At 36.0% G+C, this 16,394-nt stretch overlaps 1 protein-coding gene across 3 annotated transcripts in view; it reads right to left on the bottom strand.

Moving 5' to 3' along the window:
• The window catches only part of ANKRD13C (ankyrin repeat domain 13C), a 91,580-nt gene that overhangs the window by 20,203 nt on the left and 54,983 nt on the right, over window positions 1–16,394 (bottom strand). For all 3 annotated transcript variants that reach the window (XM_033225281.1, XM_033225282.1, XM_033225280.1), the window contains exons 8-9: window positions 13,580–13,711; window positions 9,867–10,028 (exon numbers count right to left, since the gene is read on the bottom strand). In XM_033225281.1, the coding sequence (XP_033081172.1) occupies window positions 9,867–10,028; window positions 13,580–13,711 (294 nt within the window). The remainder of the gene's footprint in view (window positions 1–9,866; window positions 10,029–13,579; window positions 13,712–16,394) is intronic.

Consider the following 16,394-nt stretch of genomic DNA (forward strand, 5'->3'; position numbering starts at 1 on the left):
TTAGGTAAAATAGTATCTAGTGATATGCTAGAAAGCAGAGAGACATGCGTTAATAGAACCTTTAATTTTAGGGGAAACTGTTGGAAACGTTTAAGATTGCTCTGTAACCTAGAACCACAGCAAAGACGAATCCCATATCCACCGAAATCTCTATCTATTAATATTTTTAATATTATATATATAACATTTTCATGGTAAAGACACATTTGTCACATGATTACATAATGTGGCATGTCACATCGCTATATTTTTTTCAGGTAATAACTTTTCCAAATAAGTTTCTACCATTTCTAAATAAACTCTTTTTAAACAGTACATTATACATTCCGCATCTTAGTAAAGAGTGTAATCAATATAATTTAACCTTTTATTGAGCACTTTATCTCACTGTTATAAATATCAATTATCATATTCTAAAAATGTCTTTCTAGTTTAAGTTTATCCTAATTAGTCCTTTATTTTTTCTCAACAAATCCCAAATAGATTCAGAGTCCTTTATTATATACTGACACCTCTAGCTGAATCCTTCAGTGCCCTCTCTATACTGATGCCATGGCTATCTAATGGAACAGGAAGACACAGAGGTTGTTGCAATACCAGATAACTGTTTAATGTTATTTTGCCAAATCAATCAGCTCTGTAACTGAAATACCTTCAAGCCTTTCCCTCATAATTAAATGTAAAACTTCTGACGACTATTTTCCTTGAAGCATATAGGAAATACTTTATTTCTAGGTTTGTTATCATTCTAATATTTCATATGGCAAAGCTTTCTGAAAGTTTAAGATATTCATGTATTTTATTATGTATTCCTATTTAGATTTGTAAATAAAGAAATAAATCCATGCTGGTGCGGTGGGTCACGCCTGTAATCCCAGCACTCTGGGGGGCCGAGGCAGGTGGATCATGAGGTCAGGAGTTCGAGACCAGCCTGACCCATATGATGAAACCCCGTCTCTACTAAAAATACAAAAATTAGCTGGGTATGGTGGTGCACACCTGTAATCCCAGCTACTCAGAAGGCTGAGACAGGAGAACTGCTTGGAGCCGGGAGATGGAGGTTACGGTGAGCTGAGATCATGCCATTGCACTCCAGCCTAGGCAACTGAGCAAGAACAAGACTCCGTCTCAAAAAAGAAAAGAAAAAAATCCATAATCATGAATAGGGCTTAACTCAATATTCTGAACATATAGTTGGCACAGTATAAATGCTTTTATCACTGACTCTGACTAAGGTATAAATGGAGCATTGTTCCCTACTCCAATGATAACTGGTTACAAGAAGGAGCTAAAAATACAAGAGCAAGTATCCATGATTTAAGAATTTCTGAGCACTTAAATTTTGTTATCAAAATTTTTGTCAAAAATATATATTAAATACTAGAACCACATCTGGGAAAGAAGAGAAAAAAAGGCAGAAGAAGTATAGTAAAAGTAGTCAAACGGTAAATAATTCCTTCTAAATATTACCTATAAGCCATTTCTTGCAGAAATTGAAATAAATGTTTGGCTGGGGGTAGGGAATAAGAAGAAACCCAAAAGCTATTTATTTAAAATAAAGCATATAAATTCATTCCAAAAAGGAGTAGACATTTATTTTTAAGAATTGAAATTCTATTAAAACATGGCTTTAAAATATAGAATTTTCATGTCTTTTGAAAAAAATAAGAAATCACATATATTTTCTAGATTTTTGAAACTTTTAATAATTCTCCAAAATCAAAAATATAATTTTTACTATTATGTGCTCTACTAGTTTTTACTACATTTACCAATAACATATTCCCAGGATTATTTCTTAAGGTTTCCCCTACTCTTTCCCAACTTCAATTTCCCAGTATGCTGAAAGAATTGCTAAGACATGTTAATACCTGGATATACAGAAAGAAAAAACTATAACAAAGACAGACTAAGAAGCAAAGTACTTACAGCAAGACCAGGCTTGCAGTCAGGTTTCTAAAATAAAGGCCCATCTCTGCTTCTCTATCTTCGTAACTCAGACAAATTAACTTACTTAAATCTCAATTTCTTTTTTATAAAATGGGCAATGGCTCTCACCTCTTTAGGTCATTACAATAACTAAATCAGATAATACATGGAAAATACTTAGTACAAGGCCCATGCTAACCACTCCAGTGCTTTAAGTCAATATCAATAAGAAAGAAAACTTTGCTGAGGTGTATATGAATTCAGTTTTTGTTGTTTTCTTTTTTCAGCCAGCTATGAAAGACATCCAATAAATTTAGTTTTTAACCTGCAGAAGCTGAAATTGAGTTTATGGCACTCAACTCAGATTAGGTAGGCCACTGGAGAATCCTTCATTACTCTCTGATAAAATATAATGCTTTCCACACAACTGTTATTAATTAAATACATCTGAGTTACTAATCTACAATTCACCATGACTTGAAAATTAATATAGCATACAGCATGTCTATTTCTACACTTGATTTGTTCTTACATTGTCAGCTGTCATCTTGAAAGCGTCAATTTTCAATATTGATTTATAACATCTTTTTTTTTTTTTTTTTTTTTTTGAGATGGAGTCTCACTTTGTTGCCCAGGCTGGAGTGCAGTGGCATGATGTCAGCTAACTGCAACCTCTGCCCCCTGGGTTCAAGCAATTCTCCTGCCTCAGCCTCCTGAGTAGCTGGGATTACAGGTGCGCACCACCATACCCGCTAATTTTATTTGTATATTTAGTTGACATGGGGTTTCACCATGTTGACCGGGCTGGTCTTGAATTCCTGACCTCAAATAATCCGGTCACCTCAGCCTCACGAAGTGCTGGGATTACAGGTGTAAGCCATCGCACCCAGCTATAATGTCTTTTAAAACTTTAAATTTTAAAATCTAGTTCACCATTAAAATGGGAATGTCTCTTGAATTCATTTGACAGGTCTCTCCTCTTTGACCCCCTATTGTTTAACCTCACATTAAATAATAGAGTTAAACACTTTTTTTCTTTTTTTTGAGACAGTCTCGCTCTGTTGCCCAGGCTGGAGTACAGTGGAGTGATCTCGGCTCACTGCAACCTCCACTTCCCAGGCTCAAGCAATTCTGCCTCAGCCTCCAGAATAGCTGGGATTACAGTGTACCACCACGTCCAGCTAATTTTTGTATTTTCCGTACAGACGGGGTTTCACCATGATGGCTAGGCTGGTCTCGAACTCCTGACCTCAAGTGATCCACCTGCCACCAGCTGTGCCAGCCAAGTTAAAGACAATCTTTTATGATAGCCTCAAAAATATTAAAAATTTACAAGATAAATTTAATAAAATATGTGTAATATTTATACACTGAATACTTCTGAGAGAAATTATAGAGAACCCAAATAAATGAAGAGACACACATATATATATACCGTTCTTAAAAAGCTTACTATGTAGGCTTAAAAGAACTGTACTCCTAAAATTATAAACAAAATGCACACAAATATTTCTTTTCCTCTTTCATGTCCACTATTATATATATATAAACTGCCAACAGTTCCATGCTGCTTTCCAGGTGTTCAATTCTGTGCCTGTGTCTAAGAGAAAAAACAACATACAGCTACCAGTATCCTTCTATAATTAGACCTATCAATTCTATTTTGTTGTTCTTGCATCCTATACCTTACATAATTAAACCAAATCAAATTATACATATTGATGAATATCTGATAGAATTACTATTAATATTTTCTTTAAATTTATTCTAAAAAGATTTATAATTGAACTCTGAAAATATTCTCAAATGCAATTCTTCGATTCCTCCTTATCAAAAGTCCAAACAACATATAACAAGGCACATTTTCTTTATTCTAAAAAAATTTTAAACATAATATTAAAAGGATTACTATGCTGACAAACAACAACAAAATCTTGGTTCCTAGTAATCATTAAATGACTTAAGTCAGGTTGAAAAATAACAGAGTAATTTTTTTAAAAAAATTAATGTTAGTATAAAAAAGTCCCTTCTAAGATCAAGAAAAAGCCATGTGCACCTGCTCATAACATTTTTATTCACTATTTTACTAGTGTTACTTCCCAGTGCAGTGAGGTAAGAAAAACAAATAAAAGAAGTAAGAACAGGCAAGAGAAAAGTAAAACTATCATTATTATTTGATGACATGAGCATTTGTAGAAACTCCTAAGTAATATACAAAAGACTATAGAATATGCCAGGCACAGTGGCTCACGCCTGTAATCCCAGCACTTTGGGTTGTCGAGGCAGGTGGATCACCTGAGGTCAGGAGTTCTAGACCAGCCTGGTCAACATGGCGAAATCCCGTCTCTACTAAAAATACAAAAACTAGCCGGGTGTGGTGGTGGGTGCCTATAATCTCAGCTACTCCAGAGGGTGAGGCAGGAGAATCGCTTGAACATGGCAGGCAGAGTTGCAGTGAGCTGAGAGATTGCACCACTGCACTCTAGCCTGGGAGACAGAACGAGACTCTGTCTCCAAGAAAACAAAAAATAAAAATAAAATAAAATAAAATAAAATAAAAAGACTATAGAATATATAAATGTAGAAATATAAAAATCACATTTATTTCTATATATAAAAAACAAACTGGGAAATGAATTTAAAGACAATCTTTTATGATAGCCTCAAAAATATTAAAAATTTACAAGATAAATTTAATAAAATATGTGTAATATGTATACACTGAACACTTCTGAGAGAAATTATAGAGAACCTAAATAAATGAAGAGATACACCATGTTCATCAAACAGAATATTCAATATTGTTAAGATATCAAGTCTCCCCAAATTGATCTATAGATTCAACACCATCCCTATATAAACCTCAGCAGGCAATACAATGGAGGAGGAACAGACTTCTCAAAAAATGATGCTGGAGCAACTGGGCATCCAAGGCAAAAAAAATAAATAAACCTTTGACCTAAACCTCATACTTTCCACAAAATTAACTCAAACTGGTCATTTCCTTAAATGTAAAATATAAAGATATAAAACTTAGAAAAAAACACAGGAGAAAATCTTAGACACCTGGAGCTAGGCAAAAACTTCTCAGATTTGGCATGTGACACAAGCTAAAAATTGATAAATTGGATGTCATCAAAATGATAAACTTTTTTTTCAATGAAAGCCCACTTTGAGAAGATGAAAAGACAAGCTACAGAGTGAGAGGAAATATTTGTAAAACATCTATCTGATAAAGAATTAACATCTGGAAAATATAAAGAACTTTGGGCGAGGCATAACGGCTCATACCTATAATCCCAGTACTTTGGGAAGCTGAGGTAGTCGCCCAGGAGTTTGAGACCAGTCTGGGCAACATGGTAAGACCTTGTCTCTACAAAAAAAATAATAATAACAAAAATAAAAAGTTAACTAGGCATGGTGATGCATGCCTGTAATCTCAGCTACTTAGGAGACTGAGTTGGGAGGATTGTTTGAGTTGAGGTGGTCAAGGCTGCAGTGAACCAAGATCATGCCATTGCACCCCAGTCTGACCAAAACAGTGAGACCCTGTCTCAGAAACAACAACTTGGAAAACTCAACAATAATGAAAAAAAGAAAATCCAATTAGAAAAAGAGTAAAAGGCATGAAGAGACATGCTACAGAAGAGGATATACAGATAGCAAATAAGCGCATGAAGAGATGACCATTCAGTATCATTAGCCATTAGGACAATGCAATTAAATCAAAATGAGATCGCATTAAACACTATGAGAATGAGTAACATAGAAAATAATGATAATACCAAAAGCTTGCAAGGATGTAGAAAAACTGGACCATTCATACACTGCTGATGGGAATGTAAAAAACGAAAAACACTTTGGCAGTCTCTTATAAAACTAAACATTCAGCTAACTACCATATGACATAGCAGCTGCACTCTTGGACATTTATCCCAGAAAAATGAAGACTTATATTACATTCATACAAAAACCTATATGTGAATGTTTTTTGCAGCTTAATTCATTATGGCCCAAAACAACCCAGATGTTCTTCAACATGTGAATGGTTAAACAAATTGTGGTACACTAATACCATGAAATATTGCTCAACAAAAAAAAGAACAAACTATTGACACATACAACTTAGATAAATCACCAGTGAATTATGCTAAGTGGAAAAAAAAAAGCCAATTTCAAAAGGCTAAGGCTAACTATAAAGCCAATTTCAAAAGGCTAACTATATGATTCCATTTACAGAACATCCTTGAAACAGCAACACTAAAGAAATGGAAGAACAGATTAGTGGTTGCCAGGCATAAGGGACAGAGAGAGGCTAAGGGGGCAGCAAATGTGCCTAAAAAAGAGGAACATGAGGGATCCTATGGTGGTAGACATCTTCTGTGTCTTGACTACAAATGCCAATATCCTCGCCGTGGTATTGTTCTACACTTTGGTAAGATGTTACCATTGGGGGAAACTGGGTGAGGCATACATGGAATCCCTGTATTATTTCATATAACTGTATGTGAATTTATAATTATTTCAAAATAAAAAGCTTAATTAAAAAAAATCCAAACCGGCTTTTATGTCAAAATTGATTTACCTACAGATTCAACATTATCCCAATCAAAATCCCACCAGATTTTTTATCTTTTGTAGAAACTGACAAATTGAATTTAAATATTCATCAACTATAAAGCTCAAAATCCTATGGTTCATATGGGAAGTGTTTCCTTTAATTTCTGATTCGAAGTTGAAATAATTACATTAATTATTTAATGTAATTAATATTAATTTGTTCCACTATATAGTTATCTGGCATTAAACTATGTTTTAATTTCAACTTGCAAAATTACAGCTGCTTAAAATGCTACTTAAAGACCTCTTTAACTATTCAAGTACATCCGGTTACAATCTCTGCCCTTAAGAAAATCAAGTTGTCCATAGTAAATTTAAATGTACATAAATCAGACCAAAAGAGGCAACTGGCAAATGCCATGAGATGGCATTCTATAAAGTCTTATTTCCATATACTTATCCCAAATCAGTTTGTTGCCCAAATTTTATTTATTTATTTATTTTGAGACGGAGTCTTGCTCTGTCACCCAGGCTGGAGTGTAGTGGCATGATCTCGGCTCACTGCAAGCTCTGCCTCCTAGGTTCACGCCATTCTACTGCTTCAACCTCCTGAGTAGCTAGGATTACAGGCACCCGCCACCACGACCGGCGAATTTTTTTTTTTTTTTTTTGTATTTTTAGTAGAGACGGGTTTTCACCGTGTTAGCCAGAATGGTCTCGATCTCCTGACCTCATGATCCGCCCACCTTGGCCTCCCTTGGCCTCCCAAAGTGCTGGGATTACAGGCATGAGCCATCACACCTGGCCTGTGTTGCCCAAATTTTTAAAAAAGTAGCAATAACCACCAACACAACAAAATCACTTTTTTTCAAAAGAACTCTAATAAAATTTAAATCACAATATAAGTCCAAAGAGATGGGCTTTTGTCTGGTCAACAATGGGAGAAGATAGCAGCCCTGTCAAAGACTGAGCTCAGCATTCCCGCTATTAATTCATCTCCATTTCTATTTCCTGAGTATATTTTGGCCTGTATTTCCTACTGTAAACACTAGCAGGCTCCTGGAAAAGGTGAAGCTTTCTCCCAAAGTCAGAAGAAAAACGAGGAGCACAGATGAGATGTGGCAGGAAGGGGACAAGATCACACTAAAGTGGTATGATCACAATTTTAAACATTTTACATAATGTACTCAAGTAAACTATGGTTGATTCACTCGATACATGATCTTTCTAAGTATTAAAATGTTTTACTGACAAACATAGTACTACCATGAATTAGGTGAAACCTGGCATACTATTCTGGAAAGTTTGACCATCACTAAAACATAGAATCCAGGACAATACTATAGGGAAAGCACTAAACATTCCAGGAATTCAAGCCTCCTTGTAGTAGCCTTTTAACCTTTTCATAACTGTGACTCACAATTTATATTACAATCTGGCACTCACACACATATGCATGTTTATACAACACACACACACTCTTGAAACTATTGCTTCATGAAGTAGTAATGACTCTCATTATGTATAATGTGCTCTGATTTTTCTTTTGTTTTTTTCTTTTGGTGAAAGGATCTCACTGTGTCACCCAGGCTGGAATGCAGTGGCAGTGGCATGATTATAGCTCATTGCAGCCTCAGTCTCCTGGGCTCAAGTGATCGTCCTGCCTCAGCCTCCCAAGTAGTTGGAACTACAGGCTCATGCCACTGAACACAGCTGATTTTTAATTTTTTTTTTTTTTTTTTGGTAGAGGCAGGGTCTTGTTCTGTTGCCGAGGCTGGTTTCCACCTCCTGGACTCAAGCAATCCTCCCACCTTGGCCTCCCAAAGTGCTGGGATTCCAGGTGTGAGCCACTGTGCCTGGCCTACCATTTTCATTTAGATACTAATTTTTTTCAGTATTGCCAACAACTAAGGGGGGAAAAGGAAAAAAGTAGTCATGGCCCACTAAATTAATTTCTTATAATCTACTAAAGGATCCCTATATCGCAGTTTGAAAAACAGTGCTATAAAATGGCAGTATCTGGGAAATCTTTTTTTTTTGAGATGGAGTCTCGCTCTTGTTGCCCAGGATGGAGTGCAATGGCATAATCTTGGCTCCACAACCTCCACCTCCCAGGTTCAAGCGATTTCCTGTCTCAGCTTCCCGAGTAGCTGGGATTACAGGCATGCACCACCATGCCCAACTAATTTTTTAGAGGCGGGGTTTCACCACGTTGGCCAGGCTGGTCTTGAACTCCTGACCTCAGGGGATCCGCCCACCTTGGCCTCCCAAAGTGCTGGGATTACAGGTGTGAGCCACCATGCCCGGGCCCATCTGGGAAATCTTGATGAAGGTGTCCAAGAATTCTCTGTATGACTCTAGTATTTTTTTTGGAAATCTAAAATTATACAAATACAAAATAAATTTAAGAATGCATCTAATTCACTTCACAGAGGAATAAGATTTAAGGAGCAGTTACCACGTCTCACACATCTTTTATTTCCTAATTTCCCCTCCCCTTTCCTTACTGTCACACAATTCTTTGCATATAGCAGGCTTTCAGTAAACATATGCTAAACAAGAAATACATGGGAAGGTATAAGTCAGAGACGACACCATAAAGTAGATGGATCTTTAGCTGGGCCTTCAAAGCAGTGGATTTTGATTAGCAAAGCAGAAAGAATTAAGCGCCTGTAATCCCAGCTACTCGGAAGGCTGAGGCAGGAGAATCACTTGAACCCAGGAGGCGGAGGCTGCAGTGAGTCAAGATCTCGCCACTGCACTCCAGCCTGGGCAACAGAGGGAGACTCCGTCTCTAAATAAATAAAGAAATAACACTGGGCATAGTGGCTCGCAATCTGTAATGCTAGCACTTTGGGAGGCCGAGGTAGGCAGATCACTTGAGGTCAGGAGTTTGAGACCAGCCTGGCCAACATGGTAAAACCTCATTTCTACTAAAAATACAAAAATTAGCCAGGCCTGGTGGCAGGGCCTGTAATCCCAGCTACCTGGGGGGGATGAGGCAGAAGAATCACTTGAACCCAGGAGGCAGAAGTTGCAGTGAGCCGAGACTGAGTCACTGCACTCCCGCCTGGGCAACACAGCAAGAATCTGTCTCAAAATAATAATAATAACATTAGGTTTCAAGCTTTTAATCTACTTATTAATGAAGACTCAAAGATAAAGTACAGATTCACAAAAAAATCCCAAACGCCATTTTTTTCTTTTTTATCTTCTTCATAATAATGACATCAACAAAATGAAGATTCATAGAAAAAGGTAACATATAGTAAATAAAAGCTGTGAGTATACTTATATACTTACTGAATGCCACCAAGAATGAAATCTATCCCCTCTCTTCTTAGGAAACTACAAATTAGGAGAATTAAAAATTATACCTCAAAATTCTGTTCCATTATGTTTCCACCTTTACTCAAACTCTCCATGATGGCCTTATTTCGAAGAATATCCTCTTCACTGAGATGTTCTCTTCTTTTCCTTGATTCTAAAACAAGTCCATTCACCAGATAAAAGTCTGCCAAAAAGTTTCCTACTCTTTCCTAAAACAAAACCAAATATTTAAAAGTAAAATTTTTAGGTTAAAAAAAGTGTCAAGGTAATATATTTTTCCATAAACATGTAACATGTAGGTAAAAATGAATATTCCTTTGGTACTTGAAATTATCAAATTATTTTACATTTTCTAGGTTTATACAATATATATATCTAAGTTATTCAATAAGTTAAAAAAATATACAAAGCATACATTTCAAATCAGTAAAGTGAAATTTAAAACACACAAAAATGTATGGTAGTTAATTTGCAAATGATTTTAAATAAAATTGCCACATAGCATTTCTTTAGATCCTACTCCCAAGTAGCACAAAGCTATCTCAAAACTATTAAGCTGGCAGTCAAATATCACAAGTAACAAGGAGGGGTCAGGGATAACACTGTTCCCATTTTATAGATAGAAAAAGAGTGGAATAAAAAGAAATAGTCCACATCACATAAGAATCTCTAGTACAACCAGAATTAATGACCTGTTCAAATTCTCTATTCTCTAACAGGCACCAAACTTCAAATTATAGCTGCTTGTTTTCAACAAAGAAAAGAGTTCCCTTGCTCATCAATACAACTAAAGTGTTTTAGGGAAACTCAAGTGATGTAAAGGACATCAAGAAAAGTCATTGCTTCCTTCCAACAAAGTCCTCTTAAACCTTCAACATTAACTTTTACCTTTTTCAGACCCACAGGTATTCAGTTTGAAATACCTTACTTAAAAAAAAAAAAAGATAAATAACTTACTGAAAACAAGCTTCCCATTTCTATGTGCATGCAAATCACATGTCTCCACCCTGCTGCTGTTTACTGACATTCCAAAACTACATGTTCAGAGTTGTGTTCCGGTCCACCTTGCAAAAAAAGCAAAGCATTCTGCACCTATTTCTACCTACAAAATGGGAACCTTAGGCATTACTGACTCCCTCCTTACCTGTCAAAGATTTAAGAAGATCACCTAGATGCTTCAAGAGCTTTGAGCTGCTTAGCAGTAGTACTAGATGATTAGCAGTTTCAATTTTTATCTTCTCTTGAAGTGATCCATCTAATGCTGCCCAGAAGAACAAAGTACAAACAAATAAGACTTTAAAGCCAACAAATGGACTGCAATGTAGGACCTCACAACTGAGAATGCTATAATGCCATTAGGCTTAGAGAGGAAAATCAGTGAGCCATTTCCTAACAGAGATTTCCTAACAGAATTTATCTGTGGCTGGGAAATAACCAGGTGGTAATTATCAGTTTTTGAAACCTTATAATGAAAAACCACTTAGTAAATGTAAATTATCATATCAACAAAATGTTAAGTGTGTATTCCCCATTATCCAGCCACTTAATTTCTTGCTACTTATAATTGGCAAAAGCATGTAAAAGGATGATAAACACGTCATTTATAATGGCAGAAAACTGAACACAAATATGTGTCTATTCATTTAAATATCCAAAAACAAGACTGAATAAGTTAAGTTACAGTATATCCATCATATAGAATACTATGCAATTGCTAAAAAGAATGAACTAGCACTACATGTACTGGTAAGAGAAGACTTCTAAGACATACTAAAGAATGAGGAAAAAAAGCTAGCTGCAAAACAGTAGATACAATACGACACTTTATGAAAAAGTAAGCATCAGCAACAAATGGCTATCTATTATTATGAGTTCATATTTATGTATTGAGAGCATAAAAAAGGTCTGGAGGATATATAGAATGGTGACGTTCTGCAAGGGGATATGGGGCTGTGGGCAGTGGCCAAGGAGGGCTTTTTAGCTTTATGTATAAAGTTATATGATAATTTTATGTGTCAGCGTGGCTAGGCTATGATGTCAGGCGTTTGGTCAAACACCAGTCTAGATGTTGCCGTGAGGGTATTTTTTAGATGTGATTAACAACCAATGGACTTTAAGTAGAGCTAATTACCCTGCATAATGTGGGTGGGCCCAATCTAATGAGTTTGAAGGTCTTAAGAGCAAAAACTTAGGTTTCCAGGAAAAAAAAGCAATTCTACCTCAAAACTGCAACACAGAAACTCCGCTTGAGTTTCCAGCCTGCAGATTTCTTTTTCTCTTTTTTTTTTGGACAGGGGTTCGCTCTGTCACCCAGGCTACAGTGCAGTGGTGTGATCACTCACTGTGGACTCAACCTTCTGGGCTCAAGTAATCGTCTCACCTCATCCTTCCAAGCAGCTGCGACTATAGGCTTGTGCCACCTCAGCCATCTAATTTTTACATTTTTTATAGAGTCAGGTCTTGCTCTGTTGCCCAGGAGGCCAAGCCTGAACATTTCTAACTCAAGAGCACAATATCCACACATTACTAAATTTCCAGCCTGCTAGATTGCTTTACATTTCAGATTTGCCAACTCCTACGATTTCATGAACCACTCCTCAAAATCAATTTCTCCCTCCTTCTTCTCCTCTCCCCACTCCCCTTCTCTCTATTGGTTTTGTTTCTCAGAGAACCCTAATAAGGCTTTTTTTAAATTTCTCCAGTGAGAATATATTCATTTCACTGTGCATAATAAAAATAAATTTTAATAGAAGTCAATCTTGACCCTGACTTGATGTAGTTACTTATTGCTAAATTTAAAAGTTTATAAAAATGCTTCTTCATACAGCTCCTTCAATTTTTTATTTATTTATTTATTTATTTATTTATTGAGACTGAGTCTCACTCTGTCTCAGGCTGCAGTGCAGTGTTGCCATCTTGGCTCACTGCAATCTCCACCTCCCAGGTTCAAGCGATTCTCCTGCTTCAGTCTTCTGAGTATTGCAGGTATGCACCACCACACCCGGGTAATTTTTGCATTTTTAGTAGACACAGGTTTTCACCATGCTGGCCAGGTTGGTCTCGAACTCCTGACCTAGTGATCCGCCGGCCTCAGCCTCCCAAAATGCTGGGATTACATGCATAAGCCACCGCACCTAGCCTCAAAATTTTTCGAATATATGTTTGAATGGTCTTATATAACCTCTTGCTGACAGATAAAATGGGGAATTATGGAAATAATTTACACTAATGGGGAAACTTCCACAGAGATTTGATTTAACATTTCTACAGTGTTGCAGAAATGTAAGGTTATTTAATCTTAGTCATACGTATAGAATACAATGTAAGGTTATTTAATCTTAGTCACATGTATAGAACACAAAAAACAAATATTAAGTAAATGAGAAGTCTAAAGTAGGGAGAAAAACAGGTTCAGAGAAATAGTCAAGTTTATCCCTTTTTGTAGTCTTCTTATGGAATAAAGCACTAGAAGTGTGGAATCATGTGAAAACATTGTTCCCTGTATAATAACAAGGCAGCTAGCAGTAAGAGTCCTTCCTGACACAGAATTCAAATGAGCTCAGCTTTCTTTCCTGAATTCTCCAAGGACACATTCTGACTCTAACCATCCATTATAATTCCTTATCTGGATTCAAGAAAGAAAGAAAAAAAACTACTTGGAGACAATGTTGTAAGCTACTTCTTGCATTTCATCACATTATTTTGGAAATATTAAATACCGAACAATGCTTAAAGTTTAAAAATCTAGATTTGCACATACTGTTTTATCTTCCCGAAAAAGCCATCCTGTCTGGGCACGCGTGAAAGAAATTGATTTTGTTGATAAAGTTGCAGAGTAAATATCACTGCTCATTAAAATATCAACCTCTTCTTCTGTTTCCATCTCTGATTCCTGGGATGAGAACAAAAGTTAAACATAAAAATCTAGGTTTTTCAAAAGTTCTTAGTGCTACATATGAAAATATCAACAATTATAATGTTACAAATTTTTAAAGACAAAAAGGACAGTTTCTAAATAATGTGAAGTGCCACTTACCCTAAAAAGAATTAGATGTTTAAATTGTACATATTAATATCTTCTCTAAGTTAGCGTTATGACTAATTATGAATCTACAAAAGCAGGACACATGAAATATAGTACTCTTACCCTGTCATAGATATGTAATGGAAGCAGTACTAGATTACCCATTATAAAACTATATAGTCCATAAAGCAATGTTTAAAAACTACTTTAAGAATTAAGTTGACAGATCTGAGAAAAAAGCCCAGATAAAGAATATTTTTCTTTCAATATAGATGAATCTTACTTTAGTTCTTTTTAATGCAAAAATCCACTACTGTCATTTGAGCCTGTCTTTCCCAATAAATTCTAAGTGGAAGAAAGAAAGGAAGAAGAGAACAGAAGGGAAGGATAGAAGAAGGGAAGCAGCAGAGAGGGAAGGAAGGAAAATAAGTAAGAAGGGATCTTTTCTATATTCCTTATAAAATGGAAAGGAATCCATAAATATCAACCGTGATTTCTAAACTTAATGAGTAGCCATGCTTCAGGTTTTATCCTGTACATATTCCATAGTGCTGGTATATAATAATTGAGCAATAATTATTTTTTATATGAGAAAAAAGGAAAGTTCTGTGCTTGCTTCAGGGACAGAAGACTAAATGATCAAGTATAGAAAAGTAAGTGAGCAGGTATAAGATGAGATTCTATTCCATAATAGGCCAAGAGAGATATCCTAACTAATATTTAAGACGTTATAAGGAAGAAAAAAGGCAAAACCTAGGAAGTTGTCTGAAGAATAGGGTTTACAATAGTTAGAGGTGCCATTCTCCATACCTCCTTATTTCTAGGTTCCCAAGAGGCCCATTTCCTATTCTTCACCATCTAACTTTAACCTACATATAGTCCCTTTCTGAATTTCTAAAAACAATACCCATGGCAGCCAGGCGCAGTGGCTCATGCCTATAATCCCAGCACTTTGGGAGGCAGAGGCGGGCGGATCACAGTCAGAAGATAGAGACCATTCTGGCTAACATGGTGAAACCCCATCTCTACTAAAAATACAAAAAATTAGCCAGGCATGGTGGCACGTGCCTGTAGTCCCAGCTACTTAGGAGGCTGAGTCAGAAAAATCACTTGAACACAGGAGGCGGTGGTTGCGGTAAGCCGAGTTAATCAAGACACTGCACTCCAGCCTGGAGACAGAGAGAGACTCCGTCTCAAAACAACAACAAAAAACAATAGCAATAGCTTGGGCCTGGGACAGTACCATTTCCTCTACCCCTACAAGTAAAGAATGCAAAATCTTGGTATTACTGCTAAAGCCGTAATAGGTGAAAATGTATTCCTGGTAACCCAAATTAATTCTGAACACAATTTTCTTTAAAAAACAGTTTGGTTGCAGTAAACAGAACTGTTAAACACTATACTTCAAATACATTATGAATCAACTAGAATTTTACATATTAGCTTGGAAACTGAACACTATATAACCCATTGTCTATGAGCAAATTTGCCTTACATTTCAAACATCCTATTTTCAATAAACTTTTGGAACAGAATTCTTATATAAATCAGAGACTATCTCTTAACCACATCACTGAAAAAAATCTGCTATTTTAATTAATTACATTGCTTCAACATTTAATGAAGTTATTACGTATACATACATATTAGGATAAAAAACAAGTATTCTCTGCTCAAACGAATACTGCTTAAAATCTATCTTTCCTGTATTGTAGGCATTATAAAATATATAATACATATATGTATGTATACATACATACCTTAATACCTTAAAACTGGTAGCCTTAATACCAGTTCTTTGGTAATACTATGACATTCACAAATACTTATGCACTATTAGCCTTAACTTCTAGCTTCTCCTTCAAGACCGTATTTCCAATTCACTTATTGCCTAGTTGGCTATCCTGTTGTAATTTCATAAGTAAGAGGTCTAACTATTTAATAAATATCTGAGAGTCTAATATAGGAGTAAGCACACTATAATCAGCTGCCTGTTTTTATGAATTAAAGCATAATGTAATATACTCATTTATTTACATATTGTCTGTGGCTGCTTTTAACAGCAGAGTTGAGTAGTTGTGACAGAGGCCATATGGCCCACGAATATATTTCAATATCTAAATATATTTATTATCTCTTCCTTCACAGAAAGAGTTTACCAACCTATAGCGTAGAATGTACTGATGCTGTATTGGATACCAGGGAATACAACAAAAAGAACCCCATGCCTTGAGGAGCTTCGACTAACAGAAGGGAAAAAAGCCATGTCAGTAAATGTAACATTAGAAGTTTTATGGTTCCAAATTTAATAGGAGCATAAGGACAACAAAAGTCATTTGGCGGGAGAGAAAGTAACACCAAGTGCATGCCCGACAGGTGTGAGGGTGCAAAAAGAAAAGCATTCCAGGAAGTGGAAAGAACATGAAAAAAGGAATAAAGGCCCAAATAGCCTGGCACATCTGACAAACTGCCAAGAGCGCAGTATGATGGTATCTAAAATAAAATAGCAAGGTAAGAAAAAGGCTAGAAAGTGAGCAAAACTCAGGTGACA

This window comes from Trachypithecus francoisi, unplaced genomic scaffold (genome assembly GCF_009764315.1).
Source record: "Trachypithecus francoisi isolate TF-2019V2 unplaced genomic scaffold, Tfra_2.0 Lachesis_group12, whole genome shotgun sequence".
NCBI classification, from domain to species: domain Eukaryota; kingdom Metazoa; phylum Chordata; class Mammalia; order Primates; family Cercopithecidae; genus Trachypithecus; species Trachypithecus francoisi.